General features: G+C 43.3%; 1 protein-coding gene across 3 annotated transcripts; it reads right to left on the reverse strand.

Annotated features, from left to right (window-relative positions):
• Nucleotides 1–1,148: 1,148 nt before the first annotated feature.
• On the reverse strand, nucleotides 1,149–27,469 carry LOC121567767 (sodium-dependent neutral amino acid transporter B(0)AT2). Of its 3 annotated transcripts, none has more exons than XM_041878032.2 (12): nucleotides 27,290–27,469; nucleotides 15,988–16,207; nucleotides 15,338–15,495; nucleotides 14,749–14,869; nucleotides 13,923–14,098; nucleotides 11,147–11,257; nucleotides 9,728–9,969; nucleotides 9,355–9,538; nucleotides 8,875–9,076; nucleotides 4,211–4,370; nucleotides 3,395–3,557; nucleotides 1,149–2,256 (listed from the first exon to the last, which is right to left on the reverse strand). In XM_041878032.2, exons 2-12 carry the CDS (start codon nucleotides 16,205–16,207, stop codon nucleotides 1,915–1,917), a joined length of 2,079 nt encoding a protein of 692 aa, XP_041733966.1. In that variant the 5' UTR covers nucleotides 27,290–27,469; the 3' UTR covers nucleotides 1,149–1,914. The 3 variants fall into 3 exon arrangements, with proteins under 3 accessions (XP_041733966.1, XP_041733985.1, XP_041733976.1); XM_041878051.2 differs by lacking the exon at nucleotides 27,290–27,469 and adding an exon at nucleotides 26,756–27,268; XM_041878042.2 differs by lacking the exon at nucleotides 27,290–27,469 and adding an exon at nucleotides 25,794–26,142.
• Nucleotides 27,470–27,951: the final 482 nt, after the last annotated feature.

Here is a 27,951-nt window from a genome sequence, read left to right on the forward strand (position 1 = left end):
AAAATACTTCCTTAACATTAAAATCCATCTAAAAGTAAAGTGGAATGTACATTGAGGTTCAGAAGTATTTGGACAGTGACATTTCACAGAACCACAAAATCCTGGAGGGACTGATTCATGTAGAAGTGTTCAGAAAATGTTTCTTATTTACATAAAAGTGACTCAATACATTATTTACCATTCATTTCTATTGGCCACAAAATAATCTGAAACACAACCAAAACAAACTGTAAATGCATCCAGCAAGTTTGTAGTCACAAACTTGATGTAGTCATTGTGTGCTAGGAATATGGGACCAAATACTAACTTGACTACTTTAATAATAAGTGTTTTTTTGTCCAGAAACTTTTGGTTCCCTAAAATGGGGGGGACTATGTACAAAAAGTGCTGTAATTTCTAAACGGTTCACCCGATATGGATGAAAACACCTTCAAATTAAAGCTGACAGTCTGCACTTTAACATTCTCAAAATGCTGGAGTACAGAGCCAAAACAACAAAATTGTCACTGTCCAAATACTATTGGACCTCACTAAGTAAAGTTCATGGCTCATATCCACATCAACAGACAAAATACAGCATTGAGAATACGGAGCCACTTCCAAACAAACTGAATCAAGACCAATAGGCTCAAGTAAAAGGAAGCTAAATTGTAACCATTTGCGTAAAGAAATCATTCATGCTCTGATGAAGGTCTGACGACCGAAAGCTCAGCCTAAAGAAATGGAAAATTGTGCATCGACCCTGAGTGTGCGGAGATTCATTTTCAACTTCACAACAGGTGCTCGTGCTCCTATACTGATCAAATAGATACATTGATTTTATACATGGAACCTTAATACCAACTGTGCTTTTTCAGTCAAATCCGTAAGGCTCAAACTGTTTATAAGTGAGGAGATATGTGTTGCCAAGACGTTGCCTCACATGTTCAATACTGCAAGATGTATTTCCACACCACTCATGTTTTTTTAACATCCCATAGTTGGTTACTTACAGATAATGCTCATGGGGCGGTAGAGAACTCTTAAGGACTGGAATATTCCCTTCCGCCACAGGTTGGGTGGAAAAGTATAGTTCCATTGATTGTGTTTCAAAGTGAAAAGCAGGAAAAGTTACGTATTACCAACAAAGTGGCACAATAATTTTTTTGGGCAAGGATCGTTAACATTTAGGCTAAAACTGAAAAACATGCAATTCAGTTTATACACATTTCCATCAATGTCTTAATTGACAAGTGCGTGGATGACTTCTGTTCTGTATGGTAATTAGTACTGAAGGCAAACATCAAGAAAAAATATTTTGTCACCCTTTTTGCACCTGCATTCACCAAGTTACATCAAAACATATTTGCAGGACATGTTACAAGGGCGGTCTGTGTAACTTTTCCTGCTTTCACTTAGAAACACAATCATACAGTGGAACTATACTTTTCCACCCAACCTGTGGCGGAAGGGAATATTCCAGTACTTAAGAGTTCTCTACCGCCCCATATCATGAGCATTATCTGTAAGTAACTAAGTATGGGATGTTAAAAAAAAGTGGTGTGGAAAAACACCTTAGGTGGGTTGCAGGTTTGAACATTTGGGGCAACGTCTTGGCAACACATATCTCCTCACTTATAAACAATAGTTTGAGCCTTAGGGATTTTACTGACAAAGCACAGTTTTTCACCTCTCTGGACTACTGTATAAAAAATGAAATGTAACCCGACATGGCTGCATTCATATTATTTAAAATAGAGCAACATCTGAAAGCAGAGGACCTTTTAAAACTAGTAATTTCATCTTTAAAAAGATACATTTTTCAATGTATACATCAGTATACATTCTTCCATGGTACCAGGATGTAATATCTGACATCAAGACAGCTAGCAGCTCATATTTCCCTCTTTTAGTCCTTCTGTTTTCTCCTCCCCCTTACACGCTGGTTGAATCATCTATATCTTCCGCCCCTTCCCTCTGTGGGAGGAGCCGGAGGTTCTCCTCGGCCAATGGCGAGGGAGAATCCTTAGGTATTCCATTCCTTTCCAGGTGTTCGTCCAATAGGGCGGCTACGGGGGTGTCACACTCCACGGTGCTGCACTTAGTGTATACGCCCCCCATGTCCGTTCCCAGGCCACTTCCTATGGAGTTGCGTCTAGTTCTGTTCCTCAGTATGGAGTGGATGTACCCCAGGGGAACAGGCAACGTGGCGAATATGATCAAAACAGCCAAGACGCCCAGGGCCCAGTCAGGGTAGTCCAGAGTCACCTCTGAGGCCTGAGGGAGAGACCGAGATGATTAAATACAATTATAAACTGGGTGGTTCGAGCCCTGAATGCTGATTGGTTGACAGCCGTGGTATATCAGACAGTATACCACAGGTAAGACAAAACATTTATTTTAACTACTCTAATTACGTTTGTAACCAGTTTATAATAGCAATATGGCCAATATACCATGGATAAGGGCTGTGTCCAGGCACTCCGCGTTGCATCATGCATAAGAACAGCCCTTAGCCATGGTATATTGGCCATATACCACACCCCCTTTGGCCTTATTGCTTAAATATAATACGATCAAAGTGAGAGAGCAATAGGCACAGACAATGTAAACAGGTGGGCAGGGCAGGTAGAGACCAAGACGTGAACAGGCATACACAGGGAGGACAGAATGGTAAGTAAAACAGAGAGAAAGGCAGAATCTTAATGATATCCCTATTGTCACAAGAACTGCAGTTCATATAATGGTGTTAAGAATGAACAAAAATGTAGGAGAGGACTAGACATGAATGCAACACTAACTAGTTGCCTTGAACGCAGCTCCCTACTAACTCAACAAGCACCGGCTGCTACGAACTGCCAATTCAGCTTCCAGGCCTGTTCCAACACTTTAACTAGTTGCTGTGAACACAGCACCTCAACAGCATCAGCTGCAACTCATTGCTAATCAGCCTCCACACCTATCCTCACTCTCAAATCACCACTGCCACCCTACTTAAACCAGACGAACGTTCCTCTTTGTTCTGCAGTGCATGTGATGTTGCGCCTTATCACGTTTTGCATCCCTTCTATCTAGTACCGCTTGGGTTCTTCCAAGGATCTCCTGGGGGAGGAGGGGATTTTAGAGATTGCCATCATCACAAAAGCCTAACTATCATGGCCTGACTATGTCTACCTGAGACTCAAAGCCAAACTCTAGAGTCTGCCCCGGATCCTTCATCTGCAGCCTTTGGCTTCATCCGGCCCGTTCTCATTCCCCTCCTAAATCCTTCTCACATCCCATGCAATTTCCTCAAGTATTCTAAACCCATTTCAATGTCTGGTCCTTAAACTAGTGAATTGATCATATATTGACCATGGTAAAGTAGCCTTGGAGTTGGGGGGGGGGAAGGATGAGCAGCCTAGTGTCGCCTAACCGTTTCTCTGTTCCAGGCAGTGTAGGTGGGCCGTTTGAAGCACATCTTCAGCAGGCTGGCTCCAAGCAGCCCCAGCATGGCCAGCAGACACACATACTTCCACAGGTATTTATAGACCACAGGAGGGCGCCAGTGCAGCATCTTCTCTATGTCATCAAGGAACCTGAACATTGAGATATACAAGGCAATAGTCAGTGAGAGACAAGGGGGAACAGACAGACACAGCGAGTCAACCTGAAGGATCGATGTTCTAAATCCACATCTGGAGCCACTTTCTTCTACCCTGAATAATTCAAGTGTGACTACATTTCTTCATTAAATATATTCTCCGGTACTTTTGTACACTTTTTAGCCAGTAGTTCTGAAAGTAGTGGCCACGAGCCAAAAGTGGTCCCTGAAAATTGCAGATATGTGCACCACGTGTTCTCTCTCGCTCTACTGTGTGTGTGTCTTGCTAGCTGTCACTCAAATGGCGTGGGGCTGAAGCTCATTGGCTGAAACTCGATTTGCTAGGGGGCTGGCCCATGTGGGGGTAAATGTTGGGAAAATGCCACTGCACACCTTCCAAAAAACAGTTGCTTTCAAACTAGAGACTTCGTGGCTAATTTAGGTAATCTGCTCATAGATTATGCATGTATGATCTACACATTGACACATCACTACAAAGCGGGAGGTTTAAAAAAAAGACTTACTAGTCATCAATGTACCAGAGCATGTCTTTAATGAATATTCCTCTTTCTGGAAAGAAATGGTCTCATCTAATTTCGGAGGTTTGTCATGTGGTTTCTGCAGTCAGTGTAGTTAATAGGTTCATACCGGTCAGCGCCGTACACCCAGGACACGCTGAAACACTCAAACACCACCACGATGATGAGGGGCAGGGTGGCAGAGTAGTCGTCAAACATCATCACAAAGTAGTTCCCACAGCGCTGCGTAAACAGCATGCCAATCAGGAAGCCGACGACGCAGCTACACACTGGGGGATAGAGGGAGAACGTTACAGACCCCACACATAGACTTGGCATATTTACTAAAGAGGAGTCAGGACTAACACTCAGACTCCATTATGATGCCATTTTATAAAGGCGACCGCATACTAAGTTTGGTTTCCTCCTAGCAGAACTCGGCGAAGAAAACGTCTGTGCCTCGCACGCCCTGAAAATACCTTTGCTTGAAAAACAAGAAATATAATTAATGTTAGTCCCTCTTAAGACGCCGTAGCAACAACTTAGCCAGGATACACTTCCTCAAAATAGATAAATCACGATATCTGTAATTAAGTTTGTTTTTACCAAGCAGGTCTTAATCGCGCAATTATACATTTAACTAAGATGTTTGGTGCAGTATTTCTGAAGTGAAAAAATGTGCATGAAAACTAGTCCTCCCTTGTTAAATGACAAACACTTCATTGAAGAATCCCGTCCATAGGTCCCACTCCTATTAGGAGTAGTACTGTTGACCAATCACAGACGAAGGGGCGTCGACGTCGGCTAACGAACATCGACTTGCCTCAAGAAAAAAAAATGGTGTGCTCGAACAGCTGAAAAAAAAACCTGCCGAACACCAAAACGTTACAAAATGTTGTCGTAATATATGCGCAAACTGGGAAGAATGTGATAGTCTTAATACTCCCATGTCAATAAGACATTTTAGCCTTGTCACACTGCAGGCCTTAATGCTCAAATCTGTTTTGTTTTTCAAATCTTTGAAATACTGGACAGTCTAAACAGCAAGATACAAGTTACCAAATTGGATGTGTGTTTGTTCAGACCGCAGTCATTTGCTGACATGGCTACGCTAGTTGTAATAGTAACGACGGGTGTGTGCGCAGTGGTGACACCTTGCTGTCCCCAGTCCGCCTGGCCTTGCTGCTATTCCAGTTTCAACTGTTCTGCCTGCGGCTACGAAACCCCTACCTGTCCCAGACCTGCTGTTTTCAACTCTTTAATGATCGGCTATGAAAAGCCAACTGAGAGACCTGAGCCCTAGGACCATACGTCGGGACTACCGGCCGTGGTGACTCCTTGCTGTCCCCAGTCCGCCTGGCCTTGCTGCTATTCCAGTTTCAACTGTTCTGCCTGCGGTTATGGAACCCCTACCTGTCCCAGACCTGCTGTTTTCAACTCTTAATGATCGGCTATGAAAAGCCAACTGAGATTTATTCCTGATTATTATTTGACCATGCTTGTCACTTATGAACATTTTTGAACATCTTGGCATGGTTCTGTTATAATCTCCACCCGGCACAGCCAGAAGAGGACTGGCCACCCCTCATAGCCTGGTTCCTCTCTAGGTTTCTTCCTAGGCTTTCGCCTTTCTAGGGAGTTTTTCCTAGCCACCGTGCTTCTACACCTGCATTACTAGCTGTTTGGGGTTTTAGGCTGGGTTTCTGTACAGCACTTCGAGATATTAGCTGATGTAAGAAGGGCTATATAAAATAAAATTGATTGATTGAGTGGTGTACGCTGATTGGTGGTGGTGCTCGTGCTTCCCATCACTCAGAAGTTATGTAGCAAGCTAATGTGACAACAATGCCTGCCATGGACGTTTCCCAGTTCCTTTGAATGTTCAAAATCATAGTGTAAGAACACTTTTAAAGCCTCAAAGGATAAGATTATCCAAATTTCAAAACAAGTCCTTTTTGGCTAGCCAGAGCAGTCATCTATACTGAACAAAAAATATAAACGCAACATGCAACAATTTCAACGATTTTACTGAGTTACAGTTCATATAACGAAATCAGTCAACTGAAATGAATTAATTAGGCCCTAATCTATGGATTGCACATGACTGGGCAGGGGTGCAGCCATGAGTGGGCCTGGGAGGGCATAGGCCCACCCACTGGGGAACCAGGCCCAGCCAATCAGAATTAGTTTTTCCCCACAAATGGGCTTTATTACAGACAGAAATACTTGTCAGTTTCATCAGCTGCCCAGGTAGCTGGTCCCGCAGGTTAAGAAGCCGGATGTGGTGGCCCTGGGCTGGCGTGGTTAAACGTAGTCTGCGGTTGTGAGGCCGGTTGGACGTACTGCCAAATTCTCAAAAACGACGTTTGAGGTGACTTATGGTAGAGAAATTAACATTATATTTTCTGGCAACAGCTCTGGTGGACATTCCTGCAATCAGCATGCCAATTGCACCCTCTTTCAAAACTTGAGACGTCTGTGGCATTGTGTTGTGTGACAAAACTGCACATTTTACAGTGGCCTTTTATTGTCCCCAGCACAAGGTGCACCTGTGTAATGACCGTGCTGTTTAATCAGCATCTTGATATTGTTCACCTGTCAGGTGGATGGATTATCTTGGCAAATGAAAATTGCTCACTAACAGGGATGTAAACAAATTTGCGGACAACATTTTACAGAAATTATATATTTTTGTGCATATGGAACATTTCTGGGATCTTTTATGTCAGCTCATGAAACATGGGACCAACACTTTACATGTTGCATTTTTATTTTTGCTCAGTATAGCTAGCTAGGTAGCCATTTAGCTTTCTAGCACATTCACTAATTTGTCTGTAAACAATTAACAAGCTAGTTAGCTACCAAATATTATTGTCAAAACTGTCAGAGTAGCTAGCAAGTAACCAGATATGTCTAAAAACCACTTGAGACCAAATAAATCATGGCCAGGAATCAGATTTATATCTGATTTCAAACCACCTACGCAGGTGGTTTGAAATGTGGCGAGAAATATCCACTGGATGAAAACTATACAGATCAAGTCAAGAACAATAAAGCCTTGTTCATGTTGGCAGTTTGAAGTGACTCAAATCCAATACATTTGCAACCTACGAAGGTGGTTTGAAATGTGCTGTGAAATATCAGATTACATGTGCTTTTTGGCTGTTCAGACCGCAGGAAAAATAACAGATTCGAATCGGATGTGCAAAAATATTGGATTTAAGTCACTTCAAACTGCCAACGTGAACAAGGCTTTATTGTTCTTGACTTGATCTGTATAGTTTTCTTCCAGTGGTTCCCAAATAGGGTTTAATACCGGTAAACGGTATCCCGAGATTTCCCGACCAAACTCCTTCCTGTTTCCTGAGAAAAATAATGACAGGACCAATAATATACAATTTCTATGCCACACTAATGCAAAATAGGCACGTGCAAATAGCTGCATGAATTGGACATATCAACTCTCTGGCTTCATTCATACATTAGACCAGTCATCACAACGCTAACAGCCTGCCATATTTACTCAACATGATGTTACACTACAAAAGCAAGAGCATTCGCGGGCAATTGATCAACCGCGGCGCTATCCATGCTGCTGAATCTCCGCTACTTGCTTTGTTTAGAGGAGAATCTGATATGTTCCCTGTGACAAAGTCACCACTATAAGCAGGTTATCATAAAGTAAAAACAGCCAATATTCACTAGGCTGTAATAACCTTATAACATTTCACCAGTAGGCCAACAGTGCTTTATAGGCCTACATAAAAACTAGGCTACATCAATGAAATATGGTGGAGACTTTGGACAAACTTTTTTGAGTTAATTAAATTGCAACAAATACAGTGGATTCGGAAAGTATTCAGACACCTTCTCCACATTTTGGTACATTACAGCCTTATTCTAAAATTGATTAAATTAACAATTTTCCTCATCAATCTACACACAATACCCCATAACGATAAAGCGAAAACATTTTTAGAAATGTTTGCAAATGTATTAAAAACAGAAAACAGTAATACCTTATTTACATAAGAATTCAGAACCTTTGCTATGAGACTCGAAATTGAGCTCTGGTGCATCCTGTTTCCATTGATCATCCTTAAGATGTTTCTGCAACTTGATTGGAGTCCACCTGGGGTAAATTCAACGGATTGGACATGATTTGGAAAGGCACACCCCTGTCTATATAAGGTCCCACAGTTGACAGTGCATGTCAAAGTAAAAACCAAGCCATGAGGTCGACGGAATTGTCCGTAGAGCTCCAAGACAGGATTTTGTCAAGGCACAGATCTGGGGAAGGGTACCAAAAAACGTCTGCACACTGCTTGTGGAGCACCAAAGGTGCTTCAACAAAGTACTGAGTAAAGAGTCTGAATACTTATGTAAATGTGATATTTCCAGGTTTTTTATTAGCAAAACGTTTTTGCTGTCGTCATTATGGGGTATTGTGTGTAAATTGATGAGGGGGAAAAAACTATTTAATCAATTTTAGAATAAGGCTGTAACGTAACAAAATGTGGAAAAAGTCAAGGGGTCTTAATACTTTCCGAATGCACTGTACATCAAACAGTTCAATCCATGTGTATATTTCTCGATTTACAGTGGTATAGTCATGTCAGATTTTTTCCCCCTGAAATTATATGCTTTTAAATTGCATTTCCAGTTTGAACAGGAATACCGGGATGCTACCAATTTTCTCGGGAAGGAAAATTGGTACATTTGTGAAAAAAAATATTAAACCCTATTCTCAAACTCATGTTGGGCTGCCTGATGGGGTCACGACACACTCTTTACCTGTGAGCATGGTCTTGTGGCGCTTAAGCACTTTGAAGTTGTCAGTGAGGGGTGTGAGGATGCCCTCCATTGTGCCGAACATGGTGCTAAGGCCCAGGTTGAGCAGCATGAGGAAGAACAGAGCTGACCAGAAGGGACTGCCCGGGAACAGAGTCATGGCCTCTGTGAAGGCTATGAACGCCAGCCCTGTGCCCTCCACACCCTGCGAGAGAGGAAGGATAAGGAGAAAGGGACAGAGGCAGAGAGAGAGAAAGAGAGATTTACATTTATCATGACATAGCATCTCAACAGAGCCAAACTTTATCTTTACATTTTATATACATTCTAGCAATTGCTAAAATGCAATTAGTTAATTTATAATGAGTGGGAGGAGCAACAAACAGGCAGGTTAGGTTGGTTTGCAAATAAAGAGGGAAAAGCTGTAACTCAAAGAATGCAGTAAAAGAAGAGGCAGGCTTGAGTGCAAGATCAACCGTTTACCTTGTTCATCTCCTCCTCCAGGCTGCAGTCAGTGAGGTTCCCAGGGACCTTGGCTCCGTGACCCTTGAACCAGTCCCTGTAGGCCTCCAGGGGCACCGAGCTGGGGTCAGAGATGTTGAACCTGGGCAGCAGGTCCCGGTCAAGAGGGCCCACTGAGAACTGCTCCGACAGCTTCTCCAAGTTACTGAGAGAGGGGAGGGTGGAGAACAAGCAGTCAGTTTATTATACATTTTAGCAATGGCCCAGAGGTTTTTCTGACCGAGTAGGTATGACATATAAGAGGTTTCTCCAACTGGCCCGCAGGTGATTTTATTTGGCCTTCAAGTTCTGAGCAAAAAATAAAACACACACACACACACACACACACACTCACTCCTTCACGCAGCGCATGGCAACTTCCCTGGCGCGGAATCCCAGCACGGCAAACACCACCAGCGTGGCGAGGACGGAGGTGAGAAAGTTGATGGTGGAGACAGTGAGGGCGTCGCGGTGGCAGTTGTTGCTGCGTGGGTTGTAGGAGGAATAGGCGATGACCGAACCAAAGCCCAGGCCCAGGGCGAAGAAAACCTGCGTGGCCGCCTGGCGCCACACCTGCACCTCACCCCAGATCTCCAGCTGGATGGAAGGAAGAAAAGAGCGAGGGAGGGGAAAAAGAGTGAGGGGGGATAGGGGGAAAAGAGGGAGGGGGATAGGGGGAAAAGAGGGAGGGGGATAGAGGGGAAAAGAGGGAGGGGGAGAGGGGAAAAGAGGGAGGGGGAGAGGGGAAAAGAGGGAGGGGGAGAGGGGGAAAGAGGGAGGGGGAGAGGGGGAAAGAGGGAGGGGGAGAGGGGAAAAGAGGGAGGGGGAGAGGGGGAAAGAGGGAGGGGGAGAGGGGAAAAGAGGGAGGGGGAGAGGGGGAAAGAGGGAGGGGGAGAGGGGAAAAGAGGGAGGGGGAGAGGGGGAAAGAGGGAGGGAGAGAGGGGGAAAGAGAGAGGGGGGGAAGAGAGCGAGGGAAAGAGAGTCAATGGAGAAACAATGGCATGGTGCACTTTGAATCTTACCATGATAGATACACTATATACACAAAAGTATGTGGACACCCCTTCAAATTAGTGGATTCGGCTATTTCAGCCACACCAGTTGTTGACAGCCATGCAATTTCCATAGACAAACATTGGCAGTAGAATGGCCTTACTGAAGAGCTCAGTGACTTTCACTGTGGCACTGTCATAGGTTGCCACCTTTTCAACAAGTCAGTTCGTCAAATTTCTGCCCTGCTAGATTTCTGCCCTGGTCAACTGTAAGTGCTGTTATTGTGAAGTGGAAACGTCTAGGAGCAACAACGGCTCAGCCGCGAAGTAGTAGGCCACAAGCTCACAGAACGGGACCGCCGAGTGCTGAAGAGTGTAAAATACGTCTGTCCTCGGTTGCAACACTCGCTACAGAGTTCCAACCTGCCTCTGGAAGTAAGTCCCCACAGCAATGTTCCAACATCTAGTGGAAAGCCTTCCCAGAAGAGTTGATGCTGTTATAGCAGCAAAGGGGGACCAACTCCATATTAATGCCCATGATTTCGGAATGAGATGTTCGACGAGCAGGTGTCCACATACTTTTGGTCATGTAGTGTATCTAGGCCTAGTGCATGATTGCGAGGAGTTTGTGAATTGCCATGGTTGCAAAAGCGGAGAAATTCTGAACCACATACCCCTTTGGAGCAAACCAGAATTACAGTTATAAAACAGTTAAAGCCCCTCAATTTTCCCTTATAACTATCGTTCATACAAGCAGTGTGCTGGGTGGATGATTATGATACCTTAGGGTAGAACATGTACTTGATGCCCTCTGCAGCCCCGTCCAGCATCAGCCCTCTGATGAGGAAACACATCAGCACCACATAGGGGAAGACCGAGGAGAAATACATCACCTTGGAAGAGAGGAGAAGGAGGGGTAGATAAGGCTTACAGCAGGGAAAACGTTTATTTATAAGGATCTCTTGAATCTCCATCAACTTAGTCAACCAAGAGTGATGACATATGCTATGTAATTTTGATTGTAGTTCTCCGTTTAGTACCGAAGGAATTGAAAGGCTTCCGTGAAGTTTGACGTCAGTGGGATACTTCAGAATGGGAACATTCCAAACATTTACACAGACAGGCCTATGGCCATACTAGAATCTACAAATGTTTTTTTTACACAGCAAATATGCCCTTACCAGAGTCTGACTCAGCCCACACACACAGTTACAGATTCAGTCATTTCATCAGACTGAAGCTGGGGTGTAGAAGTCCTTGCTTGGGTGGGTTGACTCAGATTTCCTGTTCCAGCAGGGCCAAATGGACAATTATCTAACTAGTAAGTTGCTAAACTTGATTGAAAGATCGCTTATCATAAACCTCTATGACAGGGACCGTTAGTGGGTTTCTGTTTTCACATTAGCCAAATCAGCCTGTATATTTATCACAACGTTTTTGGGATATTCTAATCTGCAATGTAAGGTGACACAATGTCTAATTGTCTCAACTCCCTGTCAAATACTGTACATAACCTGTAGAGCACCTAGGCCTATACAGTGCCTTCGGAAAGTATTCAGACCCCTTGACTTTTTCCACATTTTGTTACGTATAACAGCCTTATTTTGAAATTGATTTAAAATATATATATATATATATATCTCCTCAGCAATCTCACACAATACCCCATAATGACAAAGCGAAATGTTTGCACATTTAAAAATTAAAAACTGAAATACCTTATGTACGTAAGTATTCAGACCCTATGCTATTCTAAATTGAGCTCAGGTGCATCCTGTTTCCATTGATCATCCTTGAGTTGTTTCTACAACTTGATTGTAGTCCACCTGTGGTAAATTAAAACTGATTGGACATGATTTGGAAAGGCACACACCTGTCTATATAAAGGTCCCACAGTTGACAGTGCATGTCAGAGCAAAAACCAAGCCATGAGGTCGAAGGAATTGTCCATAGAGCTTCGAGACAGCATTGTGTCAAGGCACAGATCTGGGGAAGGGTACCAAAAATGTCTGCAGCATTGAAGGTCCCCAAAAACACAGTGGCCTCCATCATTCTTAAATGGAAGAAGTTTGGAACCACCAAGACTCTTCCTAGAGCCGGCCAAACTGAGCAATCGGGGGAGAAGGGCCTTGGTCAGGGAGGTGACCAAAAACACGATGGTCACTCTGACAGAGCTCCAGAGTTCCTCTGTGGAGATGGGAGTACCTTCCAGAAGGTCTCTGGAAGCACTCCACCAATCAGGCCTTTATGGTAGAGTGGCAAGACGGAAGCCACTCCTCAGTAAAAAGGCACATGACAGCTCGCTTGGAGTTTGCCAAAAGGCACCTAAAGACTCTCAGACCATGAAAAACAAGATTGAACTCTTTGGCCTGAATGTCAAGCGTCATGTCTGGAGGAAACCTGGCCCCATCCCTAGGGTGAAGCATGGTGGTGGCAGCATCATGCTGTGGCGTTGTTTTTCAGCGGCAGGAACTGGGAGACTAGTCAGGATCGAGGCAAAGATGAACGGAGCAAAGTACAGAGAGATCCTTGAAGAAAACCTGCTCCAGAGCGCTCAGGACCTCAGACTGGGGCGAAGGTTCACCTTCCAACAGGACAACGACCCTAAGCACACAGCCTAGACAACGCAGGAGTGGCTTCGGGACAAGCCTCTGAATGTCCTTGAGTGGCCCAGCCTGAGCCCGGACTTGAACCCGATCTAACATCTCTAGAGAAACCTGAAAATAGCTGTGCAGCAACGCTCCCCATCCAACCTGACAAGCTCGAGAGGATCTGCAGAGAAGAATGGGAGAAACGCCCCAAATACAGGTGTGCCAAGCTTGTAGCGTCATACCCAAGAAGAAGAAGAATCAATGCTGTAATCGCTGCCAAAGGTGCTTCAACAAAGTACTGAGTAAAGGGTCTGAATACTTATGTAAATGTATATTTCAGTTTTTTATAAATGAGCAAAAATGTCTAAAAACCTGTTTTTGCATTATCATTATGGGGCATTGTGTGTAGATTGAGGTTTTATTGTGTTTTTTTTACTCATTTTTAGAATAAGGATGTAACGTAACAAAATGTAGAAAAGGTCAAGGTGTCTGAATACTTTCCGAAGGCACTGTATGTCTACATGACATGGTGCAATGGTAATAACACAATAAGAACACCTCGAACGTCAAGAATCAGGCTAGGCTACATAGCTCCACACACTCGCTTTGTCGCGTTCACTTCTCAAACACGCCTTTGTATTTTGGCACTGTGCCAGATCTAGTCCCATGGAAATACAGTAGCAACAGCTGTGACTTTCAGTATCCTTCGGTTTTCTGTCCCCATCATTTCAGATTGCATGTCTCGTTCATATGTGTGTGCTTGCTACACACACGCAGCGATGCAAGGCTGGCTGCAGGAGTTTTACATATTTCTAATTGCTCCTAACCGTCTTCTGCACCTCTATCTTTTATCGGAAAACAGTGAAATTTGGGGGAGAGGGCAAACTCCACTGAACTAGTTGTTTGGAATCACTTGGGAGTTTCTGGATTTTGGGTAAACTTCTCCTTGAAGCAGAACATTCAGTACCTTGGCAGAGGACTTGATGCCCTTGAACATCCCCAAGCAGACGATGGTCCAGGCGGCCAGCAGGCAGCAGGTGATGACGTGGTTAAACTCGCCCGTATTGTCGATGGAGTCGGTGATGTTAAGAGCCTTCCGGAACCAGAAGTAGGTGGTAGGACTGCTGGCAACACATTCCTCCACTGAGATTAAGACACAAAGCAATGGTCAGGTGAAAATGTTAGACAACGAATATGATTGATTGTTGTGTCTGAAATACCAACCTATTCCTAATTTAGTACACTTTATGGGGCCCCCTTTCTCAAAAGTAGTCCACTATATACGGCAGGGATAGGCAACTGGCGGCTCCAGCGGATCAATTTCCACACAAAAAAAGGTGCAATTTCGAATTTTGGTTGTGCATCAGCAGTTTTTCTATTGTTATGTCAGTCACTGAGTCACTAAATTAGCTCATGTCAGCAAAAAAGAAATGTATTGGTAAATTAGCTGGCCACTAGACTATCTAAACTTGCAGTAAGCATGGTCAAATTACTGATGGGGGGGGGGGCACTGACCATCAAATATCATATTAAAAACTGAACACATTTGTCTCCGCCCTATGGTTAAATGTGCATACTTGCAGAAAATTAGCTGTAAAACTGCACAATATTCTCTCCGCCCCATGGCAAAATGAGTAGAATTGATTGAAATGTGTTATAAAATTGCCCCCCAAAAAACTGTCACTGTCAAGAGGGTCGGGCTCTGACTGCATGCGTGTGTATGGATGTGGGTACGCCGACCCACGAGCCACTGCGGGCCCAGATGGGTCGTGGCCATGGGAGTGTTACCTTACCAGTTGTGTTACCGTGTTCAGGACACTCTTTCCAAGGTAGCGGATACTGAAATGAGTTTCCTAAGTAGAAAAGGCTCCAGCTGATGATCACGTTGTAGTAGAGAGCAACAAAAAAACACACCTGAAAATGAGAAAAAGTTTACATGGGTTAGTAACACATTCTTGTCTCCTTCAAGCTGGTGATAGGATCTCCTACCAGGTATTTCATGTTCATACGACACCCTGATATTTATAACATGTTTGGGATACAACTTTCAACTCTATTAGAACGCTCTCCAGTCAAGTGTTGTTATGTAATGTCAATTGCAATGCGCCCATAGGATTTCAAATCTCGTGCTCAAACTGAAGCATTGCTAATCTTTGGCCTTGGGCCATGTGTAGTCAGGTTAGGGGTGTATTCATTATGGAAACTGTTTAAAAAAACAAAAGGGTAGCAAACAAAGCAAACAAGAGTTTCTATTGGACAAATTCAGGTAAGTCCTCCCTGTTCCGTTTAAGAAAAGTTTTGCAACAAAATTGGCGTAATGAATCTGCCCCAGGTGACCGCTTTTGTATGACTAGCGGGAAGCTGCTTTGTTTAATCTCTCACCACACAGCTGGAGTAGCCGATCCCCGCCAGCTTGGGAGAGATGTGCTTCCACACCCCGATGCTGCCCTGCCGGATGGACTGACCAGCCGCCAGCTCCAGGAAGAACAGGGGAATGCCCACCAGGATCATGAGCAGCACGTATAAGAGGAGAAAGGCCCCTGTGGGAGGGAGTAAAATATAAAAGTGTTCATGAGGGCTAAAAAACAAAACTGACCTTGTGCCAAGTGTTTGTTAACATGACAGCGAGGATAGTAATTTAATCATATTGGCAAATCCATTAGGACATTTTAAGATGCACTAAAAAGCAATACTGAGATATTGTTTTCCAAGACAAATTCATTCACAGCAAAGATTAGAGGAAAATGTTCAAGTAGTTTGCCTCCTCAGACCTTTGCCAGTATTCATAACACGTCTCAGAGCAGGAGTGCTGATCTTGGATCAGGTCCCCCTTGTCCATGTAATCTTTTTCATAATTATCTAAAAAGGCAAAACTGATCCTAGACCAGGAATAATAATCAGAGACGTGTTGTGAGTATGGGCCCAGGTGAGAAAGAAATATGAAAATGTATGTACTTCACTACTGTCAGTCACTGGATAAGTGTCTGCTAAATGACTAAAAATGTTTACCCACTGATTGACACCATCCTCACCTCCTCCATTTTGATGGCAGAGGTAGGGGAACCTCCACACGTTGCCCAGGCCAACGCTGAATCCCACCTGAGCCAGGAAATACTCCACTTTACTGTCCCAGCCATCCCGGGCAGGGGGCTCCACTACACCCTCCTGACTATCCTCGCCAGCCAAGCAGCCCAGCTGAGACTCTGGTGTCACCGCCGTGTCATCGTCATTGGGCAGGGGAGGCTTCTCCATCTAACAGAAGACGGAAACAATACAATTTAGTAGGGCCGGGACAATACCAGTATCGAGACACTCATTAGTATCGTGGCAGGGAAACAAAACACGAAGCAGATTTAACTTCTTTAGGAAAACAGCCCTAATGTTGGAAACAAAGTTTGTCATCCAGATACACATTTACATTTATTTTCCAAGCTATAGCAGACAATATGTTACATACAACAGGTGTTTAAAGGAACAGAATTTGGTCTGCTTCATGTTTTCATTTTTGCCATGGAAAAAATATTGCGATACTGGTATCGTCCCAGCCATAAGGTATAGTGTGGCTAGTAATATGCCATATGCATCTAGGATACTAAATGCATGGGGTGAATCGAAAGTGGGCACACCAAGCAAAAAGCCTAGTCTATTGGGTAAATCCATTTGAATTCAATCACTTTTTGACAGCATCCCTTTTGATTGAAAACTTTCCATACATGTTTGCCCATGAAAGAAGGGGTCAGAAAGTGACTTTTTAGACACCGAATGCCAAAACATTCAATAGATAAAAGGTGCTCAAAGTAGACCCATTTTGGATACCCCACCCTTTACTGTGGCAATTGTGATCGAATCAACGCAATATTAGCCACTTGCAATGCAACATACCGAAACAAAACAAACTATGCAAGAGATGTTGTTGTAGGCAGAACGCATGGAGTACGATTCTATTGCGCACGACTCAGCCAGTACTCTACGCAGACCAGTGCGGCATAGCCAATCAGAGCTGCAGTAGGCCTATATGCAAATAGACCATTGCCATATATGGATCTGTGCCATTTACGTTGAACTGTTTACAGCATGAGTGGTTGTGAGTAGATGCACTTGTTTTGTGATCAAAGCGAGAGCTGCATGTAGCCACGTGTGCACATTTTGTTCATATCCTTTGCTAGTTAGTGAGTTATTAGCCCAGTTATTGATCATTTGTAGTCAGCAATAGGGGAGTGATTGCTTCCTACAAGAGCACAAAACGTGTACATTTCTAGACATCTTTGAAAAGCGAGTCAGGTAAAGTTTTTTTTTGTCTTAAAGGGGCAGTGTTATATTTTGAGACAGGCTTGAATAAACTAAGTAGCCAATAGGCAGAGGGTAGCATAATTTGTCTGATTCTCTGTAATAATGGTATGGGAATAATAATGCATTTTATTTTGTAAAGTGGTTTCTTGCATCAAACAACACAACATTATCAGTCACCTCCTTGTCTGAAGGACTAGTGGATAAACAGGTTAATGTCAAGCACTGCATGTTTTTTTCCAAAAGTCTCATGGAATCTACATTGAACACCCCACATTGGCTGCTACTGTAGGCTGAATGATAGAACAGCTATTTCCATGTTAAAATGTTATGGGATGCATTTTCTTCATTGTTTTTGATGGTAGGCCACTCTGGTAGGCCTACATTATGATCAAATAGCCACAGTAGCCAACTTGGCCACTGTTAAAACTAACTTAAAGCGGGTACAGCCTCAGTGTCCGCGCGCTGGAAGTTGCACAGAATTTTCAGAACGTTCAAATTTGCGCTCAGCAGGCCTGAAATTTGCTCAGTGCCACATTTTGTTTTTGAGGGAACAATGATTGACAGTATAATTTAAAACAACAAATACAGTGCTATGAAAAAGTATTTGCCCCCTTTCTAATTTTCTCTACTTTTGCATATTTGTGATACCGAATGTTACCAGATCTTCAACCAAAACCTAATATTAGATAAAGGGAACATAAGTGAACAAATAACACAACAATTACATATTTATTTAATTTATTTCATAAATAAAGTTATGCAACACCCAATTCCCCTGTGTGAAAAAGTAATTGCCCCGTTACACTCAGTAACTGGTTGTGCCACCTTTAGCTGCAATGACTCCAACCAAATGCTTCCTGTAGTTGTTGATCAGTCTCTCACGTCGCTGTGGAGGAATTTTGGCCCACTCTTCCATGCAGAACTGCTTTAACTCAGTGACGTGTGGGTTTTCAAGTATGAACTGCTCGTTTCAAGTCCTGCCACAACATCTCAATTGGGATTAGGTCTGGACTTTGACTAGGCCATTCCAAAACTTCCAATGTTGCTTTTTAGCAATTTTCATGTAGACTTGATTGTGTGTTTTGGATCGTTGTCTTGCTGCATGACCCAGCTGCGCTTCAGCTTCAGCTCACAGACGGATGGTCTGACATTCTCCTGTAGAATTCTCTGATACAGAGCAGAATTCATGGTTCCTTCTATTAAGGCATGTCATCCAGGTCCTGAGGCAGCAAAGCATCCCCAAACCATCACACCACCACCACCATGCTTGACCTTTGGTAAGATGTTCTTACTGTGGAATGCAGTGTTTGGTTTTCGCAAGGCATAATGGGACCCATCTCGTCCAAAAAGTTGACTCAAGTTTGCCAAAAAGCACCTGGATGATCATCAAGACTCGTGGAAGAACATTCTATGGACAGATGATTCAAAAGTATAACTTTTTGGATGACATGGTTCCAGTACCCACCGCCAGCTCTAGCTCTAGCCTGGACAATTTGTCGGCCAGTCTGCACAGCGTGCTATCGACCCAGAGCATATCGGATTTTCTGCCGGAATCTCTGGACCCTAGTGCCGGATCATCGCTACCAGCTAGCTGCAACCAAATGGCTGTTGTAGTTGGCTAATTAACATTGCCCCTTAGCAAGCACCAGTTAGCCTTGAGCTAGCCTCGAGTCAGGCCCATCTCCCGGCTATGTACCTCTCTGTCAACCGGACGGGACCTCCTAGTGTTGACACGGAGCCCCGCCGATCCAACACGACTGATTTGCCAACGAAATCGTCTGATGTGGTTTCAACACGCTTCCCGTTACGACGTCAACCACGAAGATCCATCTGCTAGCCCCGGCCCGCTAGCACACGCAAGCCGGGCCTCTTGCTCGCCAGTGCTGTAGTAGCCCCCGAGCTACCTCCGAACTCTCCTATTGCTGTTCACCGGACCTTATGATAACTTAGCTATACAGCTGATGCCTGCTGGACTGTTCCTTTATACGGTACCGCATCCTGTTTATGTTTAGCCTCAGCCCAAACTTTGTCGCCATTACCAGCTGTTGTCATAGCTCTCTCGAATAACACCTGTAATTGCTTTATGCCTCTCTCCCATGTCAATATGCCTTACTTATTGCTGTTTCGGTTATTTCTTATTGTACTATTTTACTGTAGAGCCCCCAGCCCAGCTCAACCTGCCTTAGACAGCTCCTTTGACCCACCCGCGGAGACAGACTAAATCGGTGCATCCAGTGATGCTATCTCTTTCATCGTTACCCAACGCTTAGGTTTACCTCCACTGTACTCATATCCTTCCATATCCTTGTCTGTACATAATGCCCTGAATCTATTCTACAACGCCCGGAAATCTGCCCCTTTTTTTCTCTGTACCCAACACACTAGAAGACCAGTTCTTAAAGCCTTTAGCCGTATCCTTATTCTACTCCTCCTCTGTTCCTCTGGTGATGTAGAGGTTAACACAGGCCCTGTAGCCCCCAGTATCACTCCTACTCCCCAGGCGTTATCATTTGTTGACTTCTGTAACCGTAAAAGCCTTGGTTTCTTGCACGTTAACATCAGAAGCCTCCTCCCTAAATTTGAGTTATTCACTGCGTTAGCACACTCCGCCAACCCTGATGTTCTAGCAGTGTCTGAATCCTGGCTTAGGAAGGCCACCAAAATTTCTGAAATTTCCATCCCCAACTACAACATTTTCCGTCTCGATAGAACTGCCAAAGGGGGTGGGGTTGCAATCTACTGTAGAGATAGCCTGCAGAGCTCTATCATACTATCCAAGTCTGTGCCCAAACAGTTTGAGCTTATTCTTATAAAAATCCACCTTTCCAGAAATAAGTCTCTCACTGTTGCCGCTTGCTACAGCCCACCTCAGCCCCGAGCTGTGCCCTGGACACAATATGTGAACTGATTGCCCCCCCATCTATCCTCAGAGTTCGTACTGCTTGGTGACCTAAACTGGGATATGCTTAACACCCCGGCAAACCTACAATCTAAACTAGACCCCCCCTAATCTCACACAAATTATCAACGAACCTACCAGGTACAACCCAACATCTGTAAACATGGGCACCCTCATAGATATCATCCTGACAAATTTACCCTCTAAATACCCCTCCGCTGTCTTCAACCAGGAACTCAGCGATCACTGCCTTATTGCCTGCATCCGTAATGGGTCCGCGGTCAAACGACCACCCCTCATCACAGTCAAACGCTACCTAAAACACTTTAGCGAGCAGGCCTTTCTAATTGACCTGGCCCGGGTATCCTGGATGGATATTGACCTCATTCTGGTTTCCGAGCTGGTCATGGGTGCATTTCAGTCACGCTCAAGGTCCTAAACGATATTATAACCGCAATCGATAATAGACAGTACTGTGCAGCCGTCTTCATCGACCTGGCCAAGGCTTTCGACTCTGTCAACCACCGCATTCTTATTGGCAGACTAAATAGCCTTGGTTTCTCAAATGACTGCCTCGCCTGGTTCACCAACTACTTCTCAGATAGAGTTAAATGTGTCAAATCGGAGGGCCTGTTGTCTGGACCTATGGCAGTCTCTATGGGGGTGCCACAGGGTTCAATTCTTGGGCCGACTCTTCTCCGTGTATATCAATGACGTCGCTCTTGCTGCTGGTGACCCTCAGATCCACCTCTACGCAGACGACACCATTTTGTATACATCTGGCCCTTCATTGGACACTGTGTTAACAAACCTCCAAACGAGCTTCAATGCCATACAACACTCCTTCAGTAGCCTCCAACTGCTCTTAAACACTAGTAAAACTAAATGCATGCTCTTCAACCGAACGCTGCTTGCACCCGCCCACCCGACTAGAATCACTACTCTCGGCGGGTCTGACCTAGAGTATGTGGACAACTACAAATACCTAGGTGACTGGTTAGACTGTAAACTCTCCTTCCAGACTCACATTAAGAATCTCCAATCCAAAGTTAAATCTAGAATCAGCTTCCTATTTTGCAACAAAGCCTCCTTCACTCATGCTGCCAAACATGCCCTCGTAAAATTGACTATCCTACCGATCCTTGACTTCGGCGATGTCATTTACAAAATAGCCTCCAACACTCTACTCAGCAAATTGGATGTAGTCTATCACAGTGCCATCCGTTTTGTCACCAAAGCCCCATATACTACCCACCATTGTGACCTGTACGCTCTTGTTGGCTGGCCCTCACTACATATTCGTCGCCAAACCCACTGGCTCCAGGTCATCTATAAATGACTGCTAGGCAAATCCCAGTCTTATCTTAGCTCACTGGTCACCGTAGCAACACCCACCCGTAGTCTGCGCTCCAGCAGGTATCTCTCACTGGTCATCCCCAAAGCCAACACCTCCTTTGGCCGCCATTCCTTCCAGTTCTCTGCTGCCAATGACTGGAACGAACTGCAAAAATCTCTGAAGCTGGAGACTTATCTCCCTCACCAACTTTAGGCATCAGTTGTCAGAGCAGCTTACCGATCACTGCACCTGTACACAGCCCATCTGTAATTAGCCCATCCAACTACCTCATCCCCATATTGTTATTTATTTTGCTAATTTGCACCCCAGTATCTCTATTTGCACATCATCTTTTGCACATCTCTCATTCCAGTGTTAATACGAAATTGTAACTATTTTGCACTATAGCCTATTTATTGCCTTACCTCCATCATTTACTACATTCGCACACATTGTACATATATATATATTTTCTGTTGTATTTTTTACTTTATGTTTTGTTTACCCCATATGTAACTCTGTGTTGTTGTTTTTAAATCGCACTGCTTTGCTTTATCTTGGCCAGGTCGCAGTTGTAAATGAGAACTTGTTCTCAACTGGCTTACCTGGTTAAATAAAGGTGTAATAAAATATAATAAAAATGTGCAATAGGCTACTTTTGCCTTCTTGCAATGCAATACTTCAACCACTAGAAACTGTGCCTACACATGGTCCAAAGTTTGCAGTAGGAAAAGCACTTTCACACATCAAGTACGTTTTTATAAATGCTAACTGTTGCGTGAAAACTGGTGCATGCATGTTTCGGGGCATATTTTGCACCGTTTATAAATGCAGCCCCTGGTACTTGTTCATGATGCTGTTGACCTTAACACGGGCCTCAGGACCAGTGGAAGCAAAATAGCACAACAACAAAGATCCACCACCATATTTTACAGTAGGGATTCGTTTTTTTCTGCATATTCATTGTTTTCTCGAAGGCCAAACCCACCACTGGTGTGCGGGTTAGTGCAATCCGGGATCCTTGGGACATCCTTACCCTAAACCAGGGGTGTCAAACGTCCGGCCCGCGGGCCGGATCAGGCCCGCAAACGGGTTTAATCCGGCCCGCGAGATGATTTTGAAAAAAAAATAGATTTTTTTTTTTCAATAAAATAAAACTGCTGTTCCAATTGCGTCCACTGGATGGCGCAATAGCAATTGTGTTAAGCAAGCAAACTGTTTATACCGGGGCAGAGCAAGTAGGTCAAGCACGTGCAGCCAATGAGCTACTTTGTTTTGCCCGCAATATTTATTACGGCTTCTACTTTTAACATTATGTGCTTTGGCACTCTCATTGCCCCAATATGTCTCTGTCAAAAAAGAGAAAAGTGGACGCAGAGTGCAGAGTGTTCGAAGAAAAATGGCCATCCTATTTATTCACGGAATTGAATGGGAAAGCTGTATGTTTGGTGTGTTCAGAGCATGTTGCAGTGCTGAAAGAATATAACCTTCGTCGCCACTATGTGAGTCTTCATGCCGACAAATATGACAACTTTCAAGGACAGCGGAGATGAGAGAAGGTGAATGAACTGTTGGCGGGTCTGAAGAAACAGCAGTCTGTGTTCACTCACAGCCGAGACATCAGTGACGCTGCAGTGAAAGCTAGCTACCTCATTGCTAATGAAATCGCAGTGGCTTCAAAACCATTTAGTGAGGGTGAATTTGTAAAAACATGCATGATGAAGGCAGCGGAGATTGTGTGCCCTGAAAAGCGGCAGGCTTTTGCAAATATCAGCCTGACAAGAAACACAGTTGCAGACAGGATTTCCGATCTTTCAGTGGATTTGGACAGCCAGTTGAAGCAAAAAGTAAAGTCATTTATTGCGTTTTCGGTTGCAATTGATGAAAGCACGGACATTACAGATGTTGCACAACTGGCCATTTTCATCCGCGGAGTTGATGACACATTGACCGTCACCGAGGAGTTCGTGGAGTTGGTGCCGATGAAAGACACAACGACAGCAGCTGATATTTTTACCGCACTTGTCGGCGCGCTGGACAGGGTCGGAGTGGACTGGTCCCGCGCTGTCAGCCTGGCTACAGATGGTGCGTCCTCAATGATCGGGAAAAAAGCAGGCGTTGTGACAAAGTTCAGAGAGAAAGTGCAATCTGCAAATGGAGGATGTGATTTTTTGACTTTTCACTGTATTTTGCACCAGGAGGCTTTGTGTTGCAAGTCATTAAAGATGGATAACGTCATGAAGGTGGTCATCCAAACTGTTAATTTCATCCGATCCAGAAGCCTGAATCACCGTCAGTTTGACAGCCTTCTCAGAGAGAAAGACCACATCTATGGCCTGCCATACCACACTGAGGTAAGATGGTTAAGCCGAGGTGCTGTGCTGAGGCGTTTCTTTGATTTACGAGAAGAAATTGAACAGTTCATGGAAGAAAAGGGCAAACCAGTGTTAGAATTTCATTCCGCAGAATGGATGCAGGACCTTGCATTTATGGTGGACGTTACAGAGCACCTGAATAACTTGAACAAACAGCTGCAAGGGCACAACAAAGTTGTCACGCAGTATTATGACAGCATACGTTCTTTCAAGTTGAAGCTGTCATTGTGGGAGACGCAACTTGCCGGTGGTGATGCAGCTCACTTCCCCTGTCTGAAAAATGTGTGCGCGACCAAACATGTGGCAGACATGAAGCGGTTCAAAGATAAAATAACGGGACTGTTACGGGAGTTTGAGCAACGCTTTCAGATTTATGTTTATATGTTTTTATGTTGATGTGCTATTGTTTTTAATTGATTTTATTTGTATATTTAACCTATTCTTGACTCTGTGGTTCTTGCACTTGTTTGGGGAACAGGATTTCATTATTTTTATCTACATTTCTGCCTGAGAAATGACACCCTGATATAGTTCTGTGATCTGTGAAACAGTTATGTTAATCACTGAGGCATTGTGTGTTTGTGTGTTCTTTGTCCTCAGAACTTTCAAATAACTTGGTGTTTTATGATTAATAGTGATGTTGTGCTTTTGGACACTGTCCTCAGGCTCCAGCTTTATGTTTATATGTTTTTATGTTGATGTGCTATTGTTTTTAATTGTTTTTATTTTATTTGTATATTTAACCTATTCTTGACTCTGTGGTTCTTGCACTTGTTTGGGGAACAGGATTTCATTATTTTTATCTACATTTCTGCCTGAGAAATGACACCCTGATATAGTTCTGTGATCTGTGAAACAGTTCTGTTCATCACTGAGGCATTGTGTGTTTGTGTGTTCTTTTTCTTTAGAATTTTCAAATAAACTTGACGTGTTTTATGATTAATAGTGATGTTGTGCTTGTACTATTTTGGACACACTGTCCTCAGGCTCCAGCTTTATGTTGTATGTTGATCGTATTAAAACAAAGAAAACAATCTGAAGTTGTTGTTTATAAGTTATATATACACCATGATTTTTCCGGTCCGGCCCACTTGGGAATAGATTTTCCTCCATGTGGCCCCTGAGCTAAAATGAGTTTGACACCCCTGCCCTAAACCCTAACCTTAACCATTTTAAATGTCAACTTCAATGGGGTGACGTCAGAGTTGGGATGTCCCAAGGATTCCTTGCGTAGGTAGAGCCGTTCTTTTTGTAAGGGTTAAGGTATGTACGTCCCAAGGATCCCAGATAGCACTGATCGTTGTTTTATACCTCAGTGACCGAATACCTCTATTTAATATAATAATATGCCATTTAGCAGACGCTTTTATCCAAAGCGACTTACAGTCATGCGTGCATACATTTTTGAGTATGGGTGGTCTCGGGCATCGAACCCACTACCCTGGCGTTACAAGCGCCGTGCTCTACCAGCTGAGCTACAGAGGACCACGTGTCATATGACCAATCAAAGGGGGGTGCTGTCAAAAAGTGATTGAAATCAAATGGAACGACCCTACAGCTAAACAGCACTTATTTTATTTTAGGGGCTCTATTATGTAGCCAGTTCCCACTGTAACACAGCACTGTACAACATCCAGAGAATTAGGAAAGAGGGGCACTCACCATGTGACAACACAACAAGCCATTGTCTCATCCAAAAAGTGATATTACCACTTACGATGTTTTTTTTTATGTAATCACCAGATAATCGCCAGTCCTTTACATGTAGAAGCACCAAACTATTACTATCACGACACATTAGAGGTGGCCTGCTATAGCACATACAAGACATTGACAATGATGGGTGAAGATACCCGGTTGTATCAGCTAAACGCATCACGCCACTCAGTTCAATTCACATGTCTAAAATGGCATGTCTTCATGCTGAAAAAGACTCACCTGACCTCTTGTATGTTAAATAAAAAATGTCCTGTGTAGAAGCCGTGGGTAAGGACCGTCAGCGACGTAAAAAGAACAAACTCCAAGCTAGCTAACTTAGCTAGCTAGCTAGCTAACAGTAGTACCGAAACATGTGGCATCCACCCAATCCAACATCAACACTAAGCTACCTGCCGCTACAACCAGATTCCCTCCGTAGTGAGGTAGCTATAAGTGGGATCAAGAAACGTGTGCGATTGCTTACAAATTCACATGAACATACATCCTGGTTCCAACAATAGCTCTAGTATAGATTATTAAACGATATTAATCCAATTCCAGAGCGACCTCAAAGAAGAAAACACGCGCGTTTTTGTGTGGGCGTGTGTATTTCCACGGCACGCCCATCCACTGAGCGCCCCCTTCGAGTATTATGGGGGCAGGGGGCTCCATAATTATTCTTATGCACAACAAAATTATTCTGTACTGAATGTGAGAATTTCGGAGGTTTATTTTTAAAACCACTCAATCAGCATCAACAAATACCTCCATCAACATTTTTTTCTCTGTCATAATTTCTTTAGAAATATTAACACACAAAAAGAAAAGTAAAAATAATATTAACCTTATTTGCTGTCACATGGACGATGGCCTGGTATACTATTGTTGGGTTAAAATAAATACTCTCATCTGCCTAAGGTGGTATTTTTATTTATTTTATTTTATGTGATAAATGCAAATGTGACAAATGATGGAACACGTTCACATATTTATAAATCAAAAGCCAATGTCATTCGTTAAAAAAAATTCTATATAGACAAAACAATGTAAATAGCATATGGTATGAAACCCCCATAATGATGCCACTGCTATTTAAACCATAGAGGCATAGACCGTATATAATGGTTTATACCCCAAGTAATATGTTGTGACTGCTGCTGTCCACCCACATTTCCTTTTCCCATGGAATGGCAAATACCTACCTATTCCACGTTGCAACTTTCTGCGTGTGCGATTTCACTTCCACTATTGTCCTTTCTGTCTTGTTTTTTCTTTAGAATTCTATTACATAGTTTAGAGGTCATACTAGGCCTACTTGAAAGTTACTTGAAAAAAAGTGAATGACGACTTTATCATACCAGGTGGATATAATAACACTACTCAAACTAGTCTCATTTGGGAAGCAGGCTAAACTGAAGAATCTGATGCAACAACTGTTGAAGTTTACAAAGCAGCGGCGTCCAAGCCCAACCATGCAACCCAAAAAGATAATCACGCTAAAGGCACAAGTACGATATAGTTTATAAAAAATACTTAAGTTGGAAGAGTAGTGAACATGCTTCCCATTTCTCGTTATTTCAAAAGAAGGTAAAAACAAGCAGTTCGAAAACGATATATTTTACGCCATCTAAACAGTCTGTCTGTTTCACTTTATATATTCATTGTTTTTATTCTCAAATAAAAGCAATAATGTAACACAATATGATATCATGCTTTAAATGAATTACTATAAATACCTTGGCGTAACAGAATAGTTCTTTCTCTTAATTAAAAAAAAACAAAGTCCTCAGTTTCATCAAGTTTGACACAAATGCCACGTTGGGACAAGGGCACTTCTTCTTCTTTAAAGTTTTATGGCAGACTACACCTATTGGTGTATTGACGCCACCTACTGTACGGGGTATTGAAACAAGATAATACAAAAATCAAAACAACCATCCCACTCCTTCAGTCACATTCAAATCACATCCCTTAACAGGCTCAGGTGCCTGTGAGGACGGAGCATTCATCGACAGGATTCCTTGTAATGACTCCGCAGAAAAGCTCCTGAAGACGCAAGATGCATATTTTCAGGGGCGCAACTTTGGTTTTAGAAGTGGGGGGGACATAATATATATATTTTTAGGGGGTGGATCAGCTTTAATATTGCAGATGGATTGTGGCTTCCATCAATATAATTGTCTAAATAATTTCCAATCCCCCATATATTTTTTTGTAAATATACACTACCAGTCAAAAGTTTGGACACACCTACTCATTCAAGGGTGTTTCTATAGTTTTACTATTTTTTACATTGTAGAATAATAGTGAAGACATCAAAACTATGAAATAACACATATGGAATCAAATCAAATCAAATGTTCGGGTAGCAAATAGTCTGGGTAGCCATGATTAGCTG

The sequence above is a fragment of the Coregonus clupeaformis genome, chromosome 1 (assembly GCF_020615455.1).
Source record: "Coregonus clupeaformis isolate EN_2021a chromosome 1, ASM2061545v1, whole genome shotgun sequence".
Lineage (NCBI taxonomy): Eukaryota > Metazoa > Chordata > Actinopteri > Salmoniformes > Salmonidae > Coregonus > Coregonus clupeaformis.